This window comes from Choristoneura fumiferana, chromosome 6 (assembly GCF_025370935.1).
Source record: "Choristoneura fumiferana chromosome 6, NRCan_CFum_1, whole genome shotgun sequence".
In the NCBI taxonomy this organism is placed as follows: Eukaryota; Metazoa; Arthropoda; class Insecta; order Lepidoptera; family Tortricidae; genus Choristoneura; species Choristoneura fumiferana.
The window spans coordinates 19,231,220-19,244,823 of NC_133477.1; the positions used below are offsets into that span (position 1 = coordinate 19,231,220).

The 13,604-nt window shown below is 37.1% G+C and overlaps 2 protein-coding genes across 2 annotated transcripts; one reads left to right on the top strand and one right to left on the bottom strand.

The window, feature by feature from the left end:
• Nucleotides 1–40: 40 nt before the first annotated feature.
• LOC141429277 (NADH-ubiquinone oxidoreductase subunit 8-like) lies at nt 41–4,056 on the top strand. Its single transcript, XM_074089568.1, has 5 exons — nt 41–151; nt 837–1,048; nt 1,987–2,127; nt 2,839–2,937; nt 3,428–4,056. Exons 1-5 carry the CDS (start codon nt 115–117, stop codon nt 3,587–3,589), a joined length of 651 nt encoding a protein of 216 aa, XP_073945669.1. The 5' UTR covers nt 41–114; the 3' UTR covers nt 3,590–4,056.
• Nucleotides 4,057–4,149: 93 nt separating this feature from the next.
• On the bottom strand, nt 4,150–9,999 carry LOC141429275 (deoxynucleoside kinase-like). Its single transcript, XM_074089565.1, has 5 exons — nt 9,667–9,999; nt 9,129–9,298; nt 7,875–8,011; nt 7,464–7,558; nt 4,150–7,211 (listed from the first exon to the last, which is right to left on the bottom strand). Exons 1-5 carry the CDS (start codon nt 9,808–9,810, stop codon nt 7,065–7,067), a joined length of 693 nt encoding a protein of 230 aa, XP_073945666.1. The 5' UTR covers nt 9,811–9,999; the 3' UTR covers nt 4,150–7,064.
• Between the last annotated feature and the right edge of the window lie 3,605 nt (nt 10,000–13,604).

Consider the following 13,604-nt stretch of genomic DNA (forward strand, 5'->3'; position numbering starts at 1 on the left):
AAAAACCGGAAAATTTGCCGGTTTTTTGACAGTTAGATGTGACATTGACATTTCACTTTACGAAACTTGACGTTTATTCGTCTGCGAAGCAAATATCTCATAATTAGGGCTAAAATGTCCTTAGCCAAGATATTTTCAGTGTCCACGCGAGGTAATAAAAGAAAAAGGCTTCAATTTATTGCTATAATTTATCCTTGTGTACTGAATTCCTTTATTTTCACATCATTTTATCTGTTACGCAACTGTGTTGTTTATAACCTCTTCTGCGTATTTACTATCTAAAAAATCTAATAACGGACACTAATAACAATTAGAACCTAAATTATCATATACCTTATTTATTATTACAATACAATACAATACAAATATTCTTTATTGCACACCATAAAGCAGTACAAAAAACTTATAATATATACACTTAGATTCATTCTTATTAAATTATTATTTCCGTATATCTAGCACAGAACTTGGACGTAGTAATGTAAAAAAAGTCCAGCAGGGGACATCTCTAAGTTGACGATGATGATGATAATAAGAATAGTCTCATCTCGTTCTCCTTACAAAAAAATATTTCTAAGTTTAATTAATAATAATACTTACTTGCCAAAACAGTAATTAGGTATGAAAAAAAACGTAACTAAAACGCTGAATCATATTTATTTACCCTTAAATATTTTTCAATAATCTCCCTGCAAGTAAATTTTTTTTCAATATCCATCCATTTTCCCTATTTTTACCTTTATAATCCAGTTCTTGCTAGCTTTTCTATTCGTCTAGTCTATCCATCTCTTGGTCTTCTTCTGTTATGATTATGATGATGACGTTGCCACTTGCAGTGCGTGCAACCAATGTCCTATGCCGCGCCTACTCCGCCCCAGCCCAAGACAAGGCAGAGAAAGTCTACCCAATGAAGGATCCAGGCTACATGTATGTGAATGCTGAGCCTCAGGACATGTCCTTCAAAGCCTTGTCCGACAAGGCGGCACAAACTATGTTTTGGACCGAGCTTGCTAGAGGATTTGCTGTCACATTTGCCCACATTTTCAAGGTATGACTATAATGTACTAGTATTAAGTCCAGATATTAACGGAAACACATGTTTAGAAGTAAATTGTATATTCAGCTTGGTAGCTGTAGGTACACCAAAGTAAGAATGCCATCACAATCTACAACTACCTACTTTCCTCTACTTTATTATTTAATAAAGTTGCGAAGTACCCCACCTACTTATTATGAGCCTAATTGTTAAGTTTATGAACTAAAACATGAATTTTATTGTGATGAGTTATTTTCTCAATTTAAATAATAATAATAATAAATAGTTTATTAATCATTTAAATATTTTGGTTAATCTGGCCTACCCTATAAAAATGATAATAATTGCAAAACAATGAATGAACATAAAAAAAAAACAATGAATATTGACTGCATCAACACATAGTTAAGCTGCATATCGATTTCGCACGGCCACTGCGCGAGCATTGTTTACCGCGGCAAACCTGTGTTTTGGCTGGCGAGCCATTTGTCACGAACAATTTTATTGGGCGTTTTTCTATTAGTCGGCCCGGCGCCGTGTCGTTGCCGGGGAAGCAAAAATGTATCAAAATGTATGGCTCGCTTTTTCATTTCGGCCCGGGGTTGAGTCCCACCCGCGCCGACGCTGTCGCACTCTGTCGCAAGCTTCCCACTCGGTGCCGGCTTGGCAAAACTGCATGTTGTATAAGAATTGTAGCGTGTGTGTGTGTGCGCGTGTGTGTGTGTGTGTGTGTGTGTGTGTGTGTGTGTGTGTGTGTGAGTGTAATGCTAATGGAAAAACGCTCATTGCACCGAGCCGTGTGGCAGCCATTTTCGGTGCGATTTTGAGCCCCGTGTCGGTCAAAATCATGCCTCTTGCGCTTGCCTCGCTCGGCGGGTCGCTTAGTGGAGACTCTGCTTAATAATAATAAAAGAAATAAATTTTCACATTTTTTTGTGTAAAAATTCCAGGAGCCAGCTACTATCAACTACCCGTTCGAGAAGGGGCCCCTGTCCCCCCGCTTCCGCGGGGAGCACGCGCTGCGCCGCTACCCGTCGGGGGAGGAACGGTGCATTGCCTGCAAGCTGTGTGAAGCTATCTGCCCCGCTCAGGTATCAAAGAATGATTATGCATGTGTTTAGTATTTTTTTTAAGACTAGTAACGGGTACATTTAACTATTGCAACACGCAGGACTTATGGGAGGGCTTGGGCTATAGTTTTCATGCAGGCCCAGTGGGGATTAGGAGCTTCACACACACCATTACCTTCGCTGGTATGTGCAGGTTTCTTCAAGATGTTTTCCTTCACTGCAAAGCTGTTAGGGCCAGTACAGACGGACTGCATTCCAGCTGCAACGTAATCAGGGGGGTGTCACTAGGCCATTCCGCCGCCGAGCTACAAGTACATACCGGGCCTCCACAACGTTGAGGCGATTCAGTGCGACTCAACGCGTGCGAGTGAACACGAGTTATGCGATAGACAGAGAAGCATAAAGTAGGCACGATTCTTATGCCTAAACGTCACTTTTGTACGGCAGTGAAACTTCTGTACTTGTACTATTACTTATTCTGTGACGTAACTGCCATCTGCCGACTGCCCATGCATTTCAATTGCAGTCAGACTGCAGTCGTGTTTGCAATCGAACTGCAACGGAAAATGTATGGGCAGTTATAGTGGTTATGTTGCAGTTGAAATTTAGAATGTAATACGCATACGTGGGCTAGAACCCACAACCCTCTGCTTGAGAGGCAATAGTTCAAGCCACTAGGCCACTGCTTTTTTTTTAATGCTTTTGGTGATGAGATGAGTGTGATGTTGGCAGGCTATTACGATCGAGGCGGAGGAGCGAGCGGACGGGTCGCGCCGGACGACGCGCTACGACATCGATATGACCAAGTGCATCTACTGCGGATTCTGCCAGGTATATGGCGTTTTTAGGGTTCCATACCCCATAAGAAAAAAAAAACGTATCCATTTTTCTCAGGAATATATGGATAAAATCATGTACTTATACTATACATGATTTTACATTGTATAGGTACTTATCTCTATTTTACATACGTACGTAAAATGGGTCCCGATTTTTAAGTTACTTAACAGAGTTCTAAACTACTAGTCTTTTTTTAAGGCAGTCGGGTTTTTGATTTTTTTTAATTATTTTTCTTCACTTGAATCTTTGAGGGGAATAGTTTCCTATGTTGTTGGATATAGGCCTCCGTGGACGTCCTACGTCTAGTATGATGATGATGATGTAATGAGTCAAGTGCAAAGTTATGTATTTACTTGATTTACTCAGAAATATTCACAAGTACTTACGTAAATTTTGAAGAATTGCCCAATATTTACTAAATCGGAAACCACATTTATCCACCTTTCATGATTCCACTGAAACATTACTTTGTTGATTGCAGGAGGCATGTCCAGTCGATGCCATAGTAGAAGGTCCCAACTTCGAATTTTCCACGGAGACCCATGAGGAGCTACTATATAATAAGGAGAAGCTTCTCCTCAACGGAGACAAGTGGGAGAGCGAGATAGCTTCCAACATCAGAGCAGACCACCTGTACCGCTAGACAAGATAGTGCATACAATATCTCTGTCACAAGCATTCATGTAGAGTAGATAATGTTTTAACATACTTATGGGTAAAACTAAGTGAGTTGATAAAAAACTGATTCTCATTCTGTCTGAGTATATGGTTTAGGATTTTGCCATGAATTCAATTTAGGCAGGTATATATTATGCAGTTTAGCTATTAAACTTTTGGTACATTTTATTGTTGGAATTGTTCATTACATGACTGCTTGTGGTAGAGCTTTATTACAAAAAATGTGTTAGTTTAATAAGTTTAGGAACTATTTTACATTGAGTACTATCTATCATGTCATGAAAATTAAACTTAAATCAGTAAATATGGCCTGTGGCTTAGAAACAATAGGGAAATGTACATAGCAGCTGTTGTCAATGTGAAATAGCTTCTAAATATAGGAATAATATTAAATTATTCTTTTTGTGATAAATAAATAAATATCTCAGTTTCTTCAAGATTTTGATACTTGGTTAGGGTTTACGGTTTTGCAGGTCGTAGGACCTTGTGCAAGGTCCGCCCGGATTGCTACCACCATCTTGCTCGCTAATCCTGCCGTGAAGCAGCAGTGCTTGCACTGTTGTGTTTTGGCGTGGAGAGTAAGACAGCCGGTGAAATTACTGGCACTTGAGGTATTCCATCTTAGGCCTCTAGGTTGGCAACGCATCTGCAATACACCTGGTGTTGCAGATGTTTATGGGCGATGGTATTCTCTTACCATCAGGAGACCCACTTGCTTGTTTGGCTTCCTGTCGTATAAAAAAAAAATACGGTAGCTGACGCGGTTTGCACGCGAGTGGCCACCTATTGAACAATAGTATGAGCAGCGCTAACAAAATCGAAGTTCGTATCGTACCGTCTGTCTCACTCTCGTTGTAGATCTGAGGTGTTAATAAATTCGATCTTCGATCTTATCTTAGCTCAAGTTTTTGTGAGAGGTTTTAAAAGCGGACTGTATCTCTACGAACGAAAGATTTAGCCTTGTGTGATTCAGAAGGACACGCCCTGCTTAGCGCTGTGTAGGAACTTCGCAGCAGTCAGGTACAGGGCTACTGGACTTCTTCGAGCTGGCCAGTCTTACCTTCCAGTCCTGGGTTACCTGCTACCCGACTATACGTGAAGCAGCTGCAGCATCCCCTAGATTCCACAAGGCACTAGATAACTTTTTTAATCTAAACGAACTTCGATAGCGACACGACAGTTCAACGACACGATTCGTACGAGAGAGTGGCGAGATTCTACGGTACTAAGATTTGACAGTTCACTGACATTTCTAAATGTTGCTATGTCAATAAAGCAAATTACCTTAGCGAAAACAGAACACTCGTATTAAATAATATAAGCATCGGCGGGACGGTACGATACGTACTTCGATTTTCGAATTTCGTAGTAGCCCTGCTGCATCCGCACCCGCAGGTTGCGCCCGCGCCAGGTAGCGTAGGCCCGCGCTCCTGACCTTTATTTTAATTTAATTAGTATAAAAATAAAAACATCGGTTATTTAATAATAATTTATTAGTCCATAATATCAACTTCACGACATAAATATTCGCGAGGCGAGGTAGTCCATTCAATATCCTACATATAGCATAAGCATTAACAATTCGATTTTATATATCTGTAGCAATAACATGACTATAGCCGTGACAAAGTTATATCCCAATAAATACAGCTGTGTGCCATTAATATTTACAATTACAATGGATAGTTCTACTTATCTAAAATATTTAGTAATTTCCAGTTTGTACTCATTCTTTGAATTAAAAAAATATTATATAATAACACATTGCAGATACGTGGTATTTACGTATGGTAGATAAGCGGATTTGCATTATCTTTGACGACGGTATGATACGAACACGATCGAGGAATGTAGTTAATGCACGCTCCAGTAATATGTGCACAAATTACATAATAAAGACTGTCCACGATAAAATCCGGGCATGCCTGATCTGGTATGTACCTTCGTAATGAATGCTAATTTTCAAGCATACAAGCGTACAAAATAATTTAGGCACAGTCTATGTATAAAGCTAAAACTCACAGACGCCCTAACTTTTTATTATGATTATATTTTAATTATGTAGTTTCATAACAACTAATTACTTAAAAGGCGACCTGGCAGACCTAGGCGGCGATGGCGGGATGAACTGGACTTCTCCTTGAATGACTGGCCCTTGTATGCAGGGGACAGAGAGCAGTGGAAGTATTGGGGGGAGGCCTTTGCTCAGCAGTGGGACAGAATAGGCTAACAATAATAATAATAATAATAATTACTTAAAAAAAATGCTGCTTGAATATTGGCATTCATTACAAAGATACACCAGATCTGGCATGCCCGGATTTTATCGTGGACAGTCTTTAATATGAGCACGATTTATCAGGACTAGTGTCTAGTCTACGCCATCTAATTTTTGCCGGCCGGCCTGCTCAGCCGCGGTTCGCGCATGCGCGGGGAGCGGGGACGCAACAAGAAACAAATGCGCGCACGCATCCATTTACTACGGTATATAATAACTTTTTAGCATTTTCTAAACCTTTCTTCATTCATTAAAGTTGTTGTAAACTTCAAGTTCTTATTTTATTTCACAGCATCAGTATCTCAAAATTAAGCATTAGAGAGCTAGTATTTTGTCGTACAGTCCGGGATGATTTTGATCATTATTCAAATATAAAGTAGGTATATTATATTAGCTACATCCTGATAGAGTTGTAAAATGGTTACTAATGCAAGTAAAAGAAATCTTAACCTTAATCGACAGCGTCTGATTCATTCCGCTCCATAAATCTCGCTCGCTTTGTTAGCTCGACTATTTCACTACATTTTTAGGATCGTCCTTAGATCATACTGGTATCATAACTACATTACGGTACGGTACAGGATACACTCTAAGGATATAACTAATTCAAGGCTTCAACCATCTTACAACATATCTAATACTCAGTCGTATCTTAACTTATAATCATAATTAATTACATGCAATACATTACTCATTTAATTCGTCATTGTGCTTGGTCATCCATATCGAGAGAAACCTTCTTCCAGCATGGGCCAAGGGGCAAGAGTTTACTATTGTTTTCTAGTCTAAGGGAGCCAATGCTTTGCATGACATTTATGATGGCTTACAGGGACCACATTTGATGATCTTTCTACTTGCACACCTTTCCAAACATGCATTCCTATGCACATCCACGATCCTTGTTTCACCTGATTTTTATTTTTACACCTTCTCAATTTGTAATAAGTTGTGTTCATTACAATCAAGCGATTTACAACGCTTAGGTGGTAAATAAAGCAATATTTTAGGCTGGAAATGGGTCAATCAAGTTTTGTTATGATGCTGTCATGTTGTCCAAAAGACATATACGCTACTACTGTGCTTAGCAGATAATCCATAAAATAATGGGCTTACAACTCAATGGATAATCCTTTGCTTGTAGTAGAACAATTTTATTCGAGTGTTAGTTGGTGTGGTTTCCACCGAGTATTTTGTAAGAGTATCTCTCCAAGTCTTCCACTACGGCGTCTAGGTTCTTGTCAGCGTCGATGGTCAGCACTTCGCAGCCAACGTCTGGCGCAGACAGCCAGTTCTCGTATGAGTCGTGGACCTGAAATTTGAGCATGTTTAGAACTTTATCAAAGGTCAATATTGTATGTATAGCAAGCGTCCGGCCGGAAGTTGGACCCTGACGTATTTTATGTCTAATAATTAATAACTGATAGAACTATTTCTAGCTTGCTTGCTCTTTTAATTTACGTTTGGAAATAGAAAAGGATGGCATTCAATAATGGTGGCAAAGAGACTTGGCATATGATTTTCACAGAAAAGAGTAAAATTTTTTAAAAGAGTAAAATTTTACCTCTTGTAAGTATGCTAAAGGCACCTCGGATTCCTCGGCCCTACCTCGTTTCATTACTCGCTCCCACACAACTTGTGGGGTTGTCCTTAAATATACTGAAAGTCAAAGATTTACATAGATGAAATAAATAATAGTTTCATATTCTCATACACTATAGAATAAGATTGGGTACTAAGAAAGGTATACATATTTCAAAGAGGGAAGGTATCACTAAGGAAAAAACGATCAATTGTGTATTGGTTCCACTTTGGATCACCTACATTTTCTGTTAAGTTATCAAGAACCTATTAAATTCTTTACTTCTGCTTTTGCTATCTTAATATACAAAGTTTAGCTTACTAGCATATTTTGGGACATAATTTTGATAACAAAGTAATCTACGTAAAAGAATGGTGAATGAAATCAACAAACCTATAAGATCTAAGGCTATGTCCAGATTTTTCTCCGTGTAGTCGTACCAGGACATCAACACTTCATACTCTGGGTCTTGGAGGTAGTGCTGCTTTTTGGCATTCTCTACAAAACAGTGCCTGCTGTTTTGGACAGATCTAGAACAGTTTTAAGCAAATTTATGCAGTTATCATACACATTTCACAGTACCTACCTATAAAACAATTAAATTCATCCATCTATCATTTTTATAGTGATTTATTGAATAAAATTATATTAAATTATATCTGAGAACTGTCTTTTCAAAAGGGCTTATTTCCACTTTGAACTTTTTTTGGGAAATTGAGGAAAATATAAATCCACGGTTTCCATTTTGATATTATTACTTTATTTTCGATATTGTATTTAAGTATGTTGACATAAACGTTATGGCACTACATACATTGCTTTATCTACCTGAATATTTATGTAAATATCCATATATTTTCAGGATTAAGCTCTTTTGATGCGAACTTTTGGAATTAAGCCGTTTTGTTGTGGCTGTGGCAAAACTATTTGTTAGGTTTTAATTAAGCCTATTATAAGAATCCAATTATAAGAATTGCTTTGATGGCTAATGGTTTTGATAGAGCGATCATTGTTAAATCTAAAAGCGATTTTGGTGTCATAATCACAATAAAAAAAAATACTAGCAAATTTCAATTCCAATGAACAACACGTTTCTAATGCTTTTTTTCCTTTCCCTGTTTATTTTTTAGTAGCCAGCTTCAAATTTCGAAGTCTACAAAAAGTTTTAAATTAACATGGATAATAAGTGTATGTACATAATAATATAAGGAAGAATTAGGCCCGAACGTTGATATTTGAACCTTTTTTAAAAGACAACTAGGGGACTAAGAATATTTATTATATTTGTATTTTTCTGTTTTAAGGAGAACTAAATTTTTAGTTTTTAAAAAACAGAAAAATGGAAATAAGCCCTTTTGAAAAGACACTCCTTAACTGGTTTAGAGCTACAAGCTATTAACATGATCAGTGCCAAGAACCCAACAGTGGGATTCTCTGTATGTAGGGTCACTACCTGTTATGAGTGTAGTTTAATGTAGCAATGGTTTTGAGGATGATAAAAATTAGGCAGAGTCAAATATAAGGCAAATACAGCTTGGCTGAATAAATATTTTGTAACTGTATCTCACCATCTGAGGATTGCAGAATCTTACAGCAGTGTTTCCACCATACCTTTATTTTCCATTACATAAATAAATTCATAATTACCTCTCAAACATCTTGACAGTAATATCTGCATGTGAAGGTGGACTTGTCTGTATCTTGAGCCGGCTTAAGTGCACATAGTGCTGGAACGGGAAAGTCCATGTGTTCACCTCGCTGTACACTAAGCCCAGTAGGTTGTGCCCAGCCACATTGCGCCATTCTTTCAATGGCTCCTGCATTAGAGTCTAATGTAAGTAATACTTCTACAAATTGACGCACTTACATGCATTGGCATTTGCATGTGTACTATTAAATCAACCAAATTGAGACGTAACAGGACCTTTTTGCACAGGAAATGACATTGTATTGTTCCTCAATTGAGCAAAAATTTGAATTGTATATGAGCATGGTTGCAATAAATAAATAAAAAATACATCCGAATTGATAACCTCCTTTTTTTGAAGTCGGTTAAAAATGATAAAGCATTACAGACAGACACATACACGTTAATAAATACTTATTGACGAAAATACTTACACTTGCTGGTTGGCACTGTAAGGAGCACAGTATATTTAAAGTGGCGTCTGTAAAAATATCTCACCGGATGTGCTTCAACATTGCGGAATTTTTCGAAGAATTTTATGCATGTAGACTTCCCCGACCCGATGTTGCCTTCTATGGACACCCTGAAAGGCCGTTTGCTGGCCAAACGGGCGGCCGTGCCCACTGTTCTCATATTCGACATGATTTAATAGTTTTATTTACGTTTTTACACGACATATATTATTCGTTACTTTGAGGTTACACTATTCTTTATTACAAACCTTGCTACGTTTAAGGTACTTATAATGCTTTTGTTCTGTATGTTACGGGTTGAACGAAAAAACAGAAAGCAAGATCAGAAAAGTGCAAAAGGCGGCAAACTGCGTAAACAAAAATTAGTGCATACGTCAAAAGTGACAGCAAAATGTCAAAGCCGAAGCTATTTGACGTAATGTAGAAAACGCTGAACCTAGGTGGTCAATACAAAAGGTATGTATGTATGTCGGCGGCCGATCGTAAAATCCGCCATTTCATTATATGCCTAAAAGTTGGCCAGGCATATCACGATGTTTCTGAGAAACAATACGGTAGATATGCCGAAAACAAGAAAGATTTATGTACGACGAGCGAAGCGAGGAGTGGTTAGAAGGAATTGTGACCACAACCCATGAGCCGAGCGAGCGAAGCGAGCGTGCCTCGGCAGCGGCCGTCTAAGTGCCAGAATTTATATTTATGGCATCGTTTCATGATATGCCTAGAAATTTCATGATCTGCCTAAACGTCACTAGGCAAATCGTTAAACGGTGAGTTTTGAACGATAAGGCGGATATCCTTTAGCCAATTCATGAAATGGCGCCATTTCACGATATACCTAGGAATTCGTGATCTGGCGGATTTTACGATCGACATGTATGTAAACTCTTTATTGCACATAAAAGGCACATAAAAATAAAATAAAAATAAATACAAATACACAGAAAGCCGTTTGACGCGTATGTATGTATGTATGTCTATTCCTATGTCCTCTCGTAACTACTCAACGGCTGAACTGATTTTGATAAATGGTACGTCATTGGATTCGTCTTAATGACGCGAGTGACACTGGGTACATGAAATTCTTAAAAAAAAACAATATGGCGGATTTTTGGCGCTGAATTGTAAGTTTTCAAAAAATGATTTTTATTCAAACTTATCGAGTGGGGTATCAAATGAAAGCTAATAATTAGCCCATTCTAAAAATATATGGGTTATAACCGTTTTAATATACCATTTTCACAGAAAAGTGTGAAATAAAACAATAAATTTAAAAAAATCAAAAAACCCTACTGCCTTAAAAATACTAAAAAGAAGAAAACAAGTCTAGTGGGCTAGAACTTTGTTAAGTAGCTAACTTAAAGTTCAACAGTCGGGACCCATTTAAATCGTGACGCTCAAAAATTCTTACCTAATGGGTCCCGACTGTTGAACTTTAAGTTAGCTACTTAACAAAGTTCTAGCCCACTTTTTAGTATTTTTAAGGGAGTCGGGTTTTTTGATTTTTTAATTTTGTAGAATAAAAAGATTGCATACTTACCTGCCTACATACAATACAATACAATAATTATTATTTGATAGAGTCTTATACTTAAATTCAAATTCAAATTTAAAATGTTTATTGCAAGGTCATAAGTTATTACATAGATTGTCATAGATGTTAAATCAGTATATATATGTTTAGTTAACAGTACATCATGTCCTGTCTCGGAGAGACGTGCAATAGTCTATTTAATACATTAATAAATTAACAATAATTCATTCAATTATATTCCCGAATTATAAATACCCAAATAATATCAAATAATAACATAAGAAATAATAATCACAAATCAATATTTAATCTAATAAATTAATAACAATTCAATCAATAATAACAATTCTGAATCAATAAACAATGTCAAGAGTAATGTCAAATGTACCAAAATAATAATAACAATCAATTTTAACATTAAACCGGCCTCAAATATAATTATTGCCATTCATTACATATATAATTGGTAACAATTTACCATTATACTAATATATATCACAGAGTTACTTACAATGAACGAAAAGAATTTCCTTGCTCACCCGCGCCCTTATATTTGACCATTCTCCGCAAAGTAACGCCTGATTCAATAAAAGAGTCTTATACGTACTACAACACATAGTACATGGTTAATGAATTAAGGATTAACAAAATTGACGTGGTAACATACATACGCAATGAGTAGCGTTATCGCTACGGAGCGATATCTTACTTGCAACCTTTGAAATAAGAAAGAAGAAATATAATACTTACGCCTGTTTAATAGAAAAGTCCGAATTATGTCATACTTATTTTTTCTATTCATCGACTACATGCACCTTTCCTCGCTTCAGTTAATAAATAAATATAATTTAGGACTGGCACTTGTATTGAAATTTTGGGTTACATGCCTTTTATGCGTCTCTGTTTTTCCCAATTCTCAATCTTGCAATAAGTTTCTAATGTCTAGGGTCTATCTAGACTATAACATGGTCTAGATAATATTTTTTTTTGTGAGCTGGCTTGGCTAAACTGGTGCGTGCAGACGATTTGGATGCCTTTCCAGTTTTGTTTGTAGCGTTTAGCAACAGAAGCCTTTCTCATTCACTGTTTTCATTTTTCTTTAGTTATTCATGAACCTCCGGGACTTTGATGAACCATGGTGCCTTTGAGATGCTTTTGAAATCTATGGAGTCTGAGAGGGTTACACAGTAATTCTGTCGTCATTCTGACCAGAATGGTGGACTGAAGTGATACCAGAATAAGCGTGCTACCGATTTCTAAGTTAAATAAAAGTAGGTAAGTAATTCGATGATTAGGTCGGAGATGATTACACAACACAAAGGAAAACTGATCTACCCACATTCTATAACTTAACAAACTTCAAAACGTTCGCAGCGCCGTCCAATTATCCCCGACAACAAACTAAAATCCAGCTCAACAAAATAAACATTCCAGATTGACAGTTCCATTTAGAGATGAAATGAACGGATGGCAACGAGTGACGGGCTTGCAACGGATCTGATATATTTCATTTCCGTTGCTAGATAGAGAAATCAATTTTGTTATTTTATCCCCAATTTTACATTGGATAAGTTGGGGATGGGAGAACAAAGACATTTTTACCGTTAAGTTGGCCATATAAAAATTTGAACGAAATAATAACACACACACACAAACAAACATCACGCCTGTATTCCCAAACGGGGTATACAGGGGGTATTTGTGGTGTACAATAAAGAGTAATTGTATTGTATTGTATTGTAGCGTACACGAAACGATTACCGCTTCGGAGCCACTTTTAGCAACTTTAGGTTTTAAGTTTGACAAAAACGGTACAATAGTGACAGGTTGCTAGCCTAAGAAATAATAAGTTTCTGTTAAAAAAACATTTTTAATACAAGGTTTTTTCTGCTCACTGTAATTTTTATTGATTGTACTTGAAGCGTCATCTAACTTACGTAATAAAATGTATACCAAATTTGACGTCAATCCGACCACTGGAAGTGGGTCAAAAAGAAAGAACTTTGTACATAACAGATTTAACCAACAACAAACAAACACGGCAAGTTTAAAAACCGGCATAAGTTATTCCAAGGATATTTGAGCCCATCATTATGAGAACAAAATGAAAAGCTAAGCGTAGAATTAAAGCAGAGTTGTAGCTACATTATCCACGTTATTAAAACTAGGGAATGGCTCATTATATAATGGAATAATGAACGCATTGTTGACTCATTGCTGCGCGAACTTCCCGCTCCGTTCTATTGTTTGAGTCACCGTTTTTACTCTTCGTTGCTCGTTGCATTGTTGATGGGTGTAGATTTAACCGTAAATCATAGACCAGGGATGTATTTTTAAAAATAATATATGTTTATTTTGAAATCGTCTCAAAAACCGCTAAAGTGCGTATGCGTGTCGCACATTTTGGAGTTTCGTACTAAATGTAGAAT

Excerpts from the sequence above, each read along its gene's own strand:
- LOC141429277 (XM_074089568.1), top strand. The coding sequence starts at position 115 with ATGTCCTTAGCCAAGATATTTTCAGTGTCCACGCGAG. Across the intron at positions 152-836 it reads ATTTTCAGTGTCCACGCGAG|TGCGTGCAACCAATGTCCTA; the intron begins GTAATAAAAGAA and ends TGCCACTTGCAG. Across the intron at positions 1,049-1,986 it reads CATTTGCCCACATTTTCAAG|GAGCCAGCTACTATCAACTA; the intron begins GTATGACTATAA and ends TAAAAATTCCAG.
- LOC141429275 (XM_074089565.1), bottom strand. The coding sequence starts at position 9,810 with ATGTCGAATATGAGAACAGTGGGCACGGCCGCCCGTTTGGCCAGCAAA. Across the intron at positions 9,299-9,666 it reads GCAATGTTGAAGCACATCCG|GAGCCATTGAAAGAATGGCG; the intron begins GTGAGATATTTT and ends ACTCTAATGCAG. Across the intron at positions 7,212-7,463 it reads CTTTAGCATACTTACAAGAG|GTCCACGACTCATACGAGAA; the intron begins GTAAAATTTTAC and ends CTCAAATTTCAG.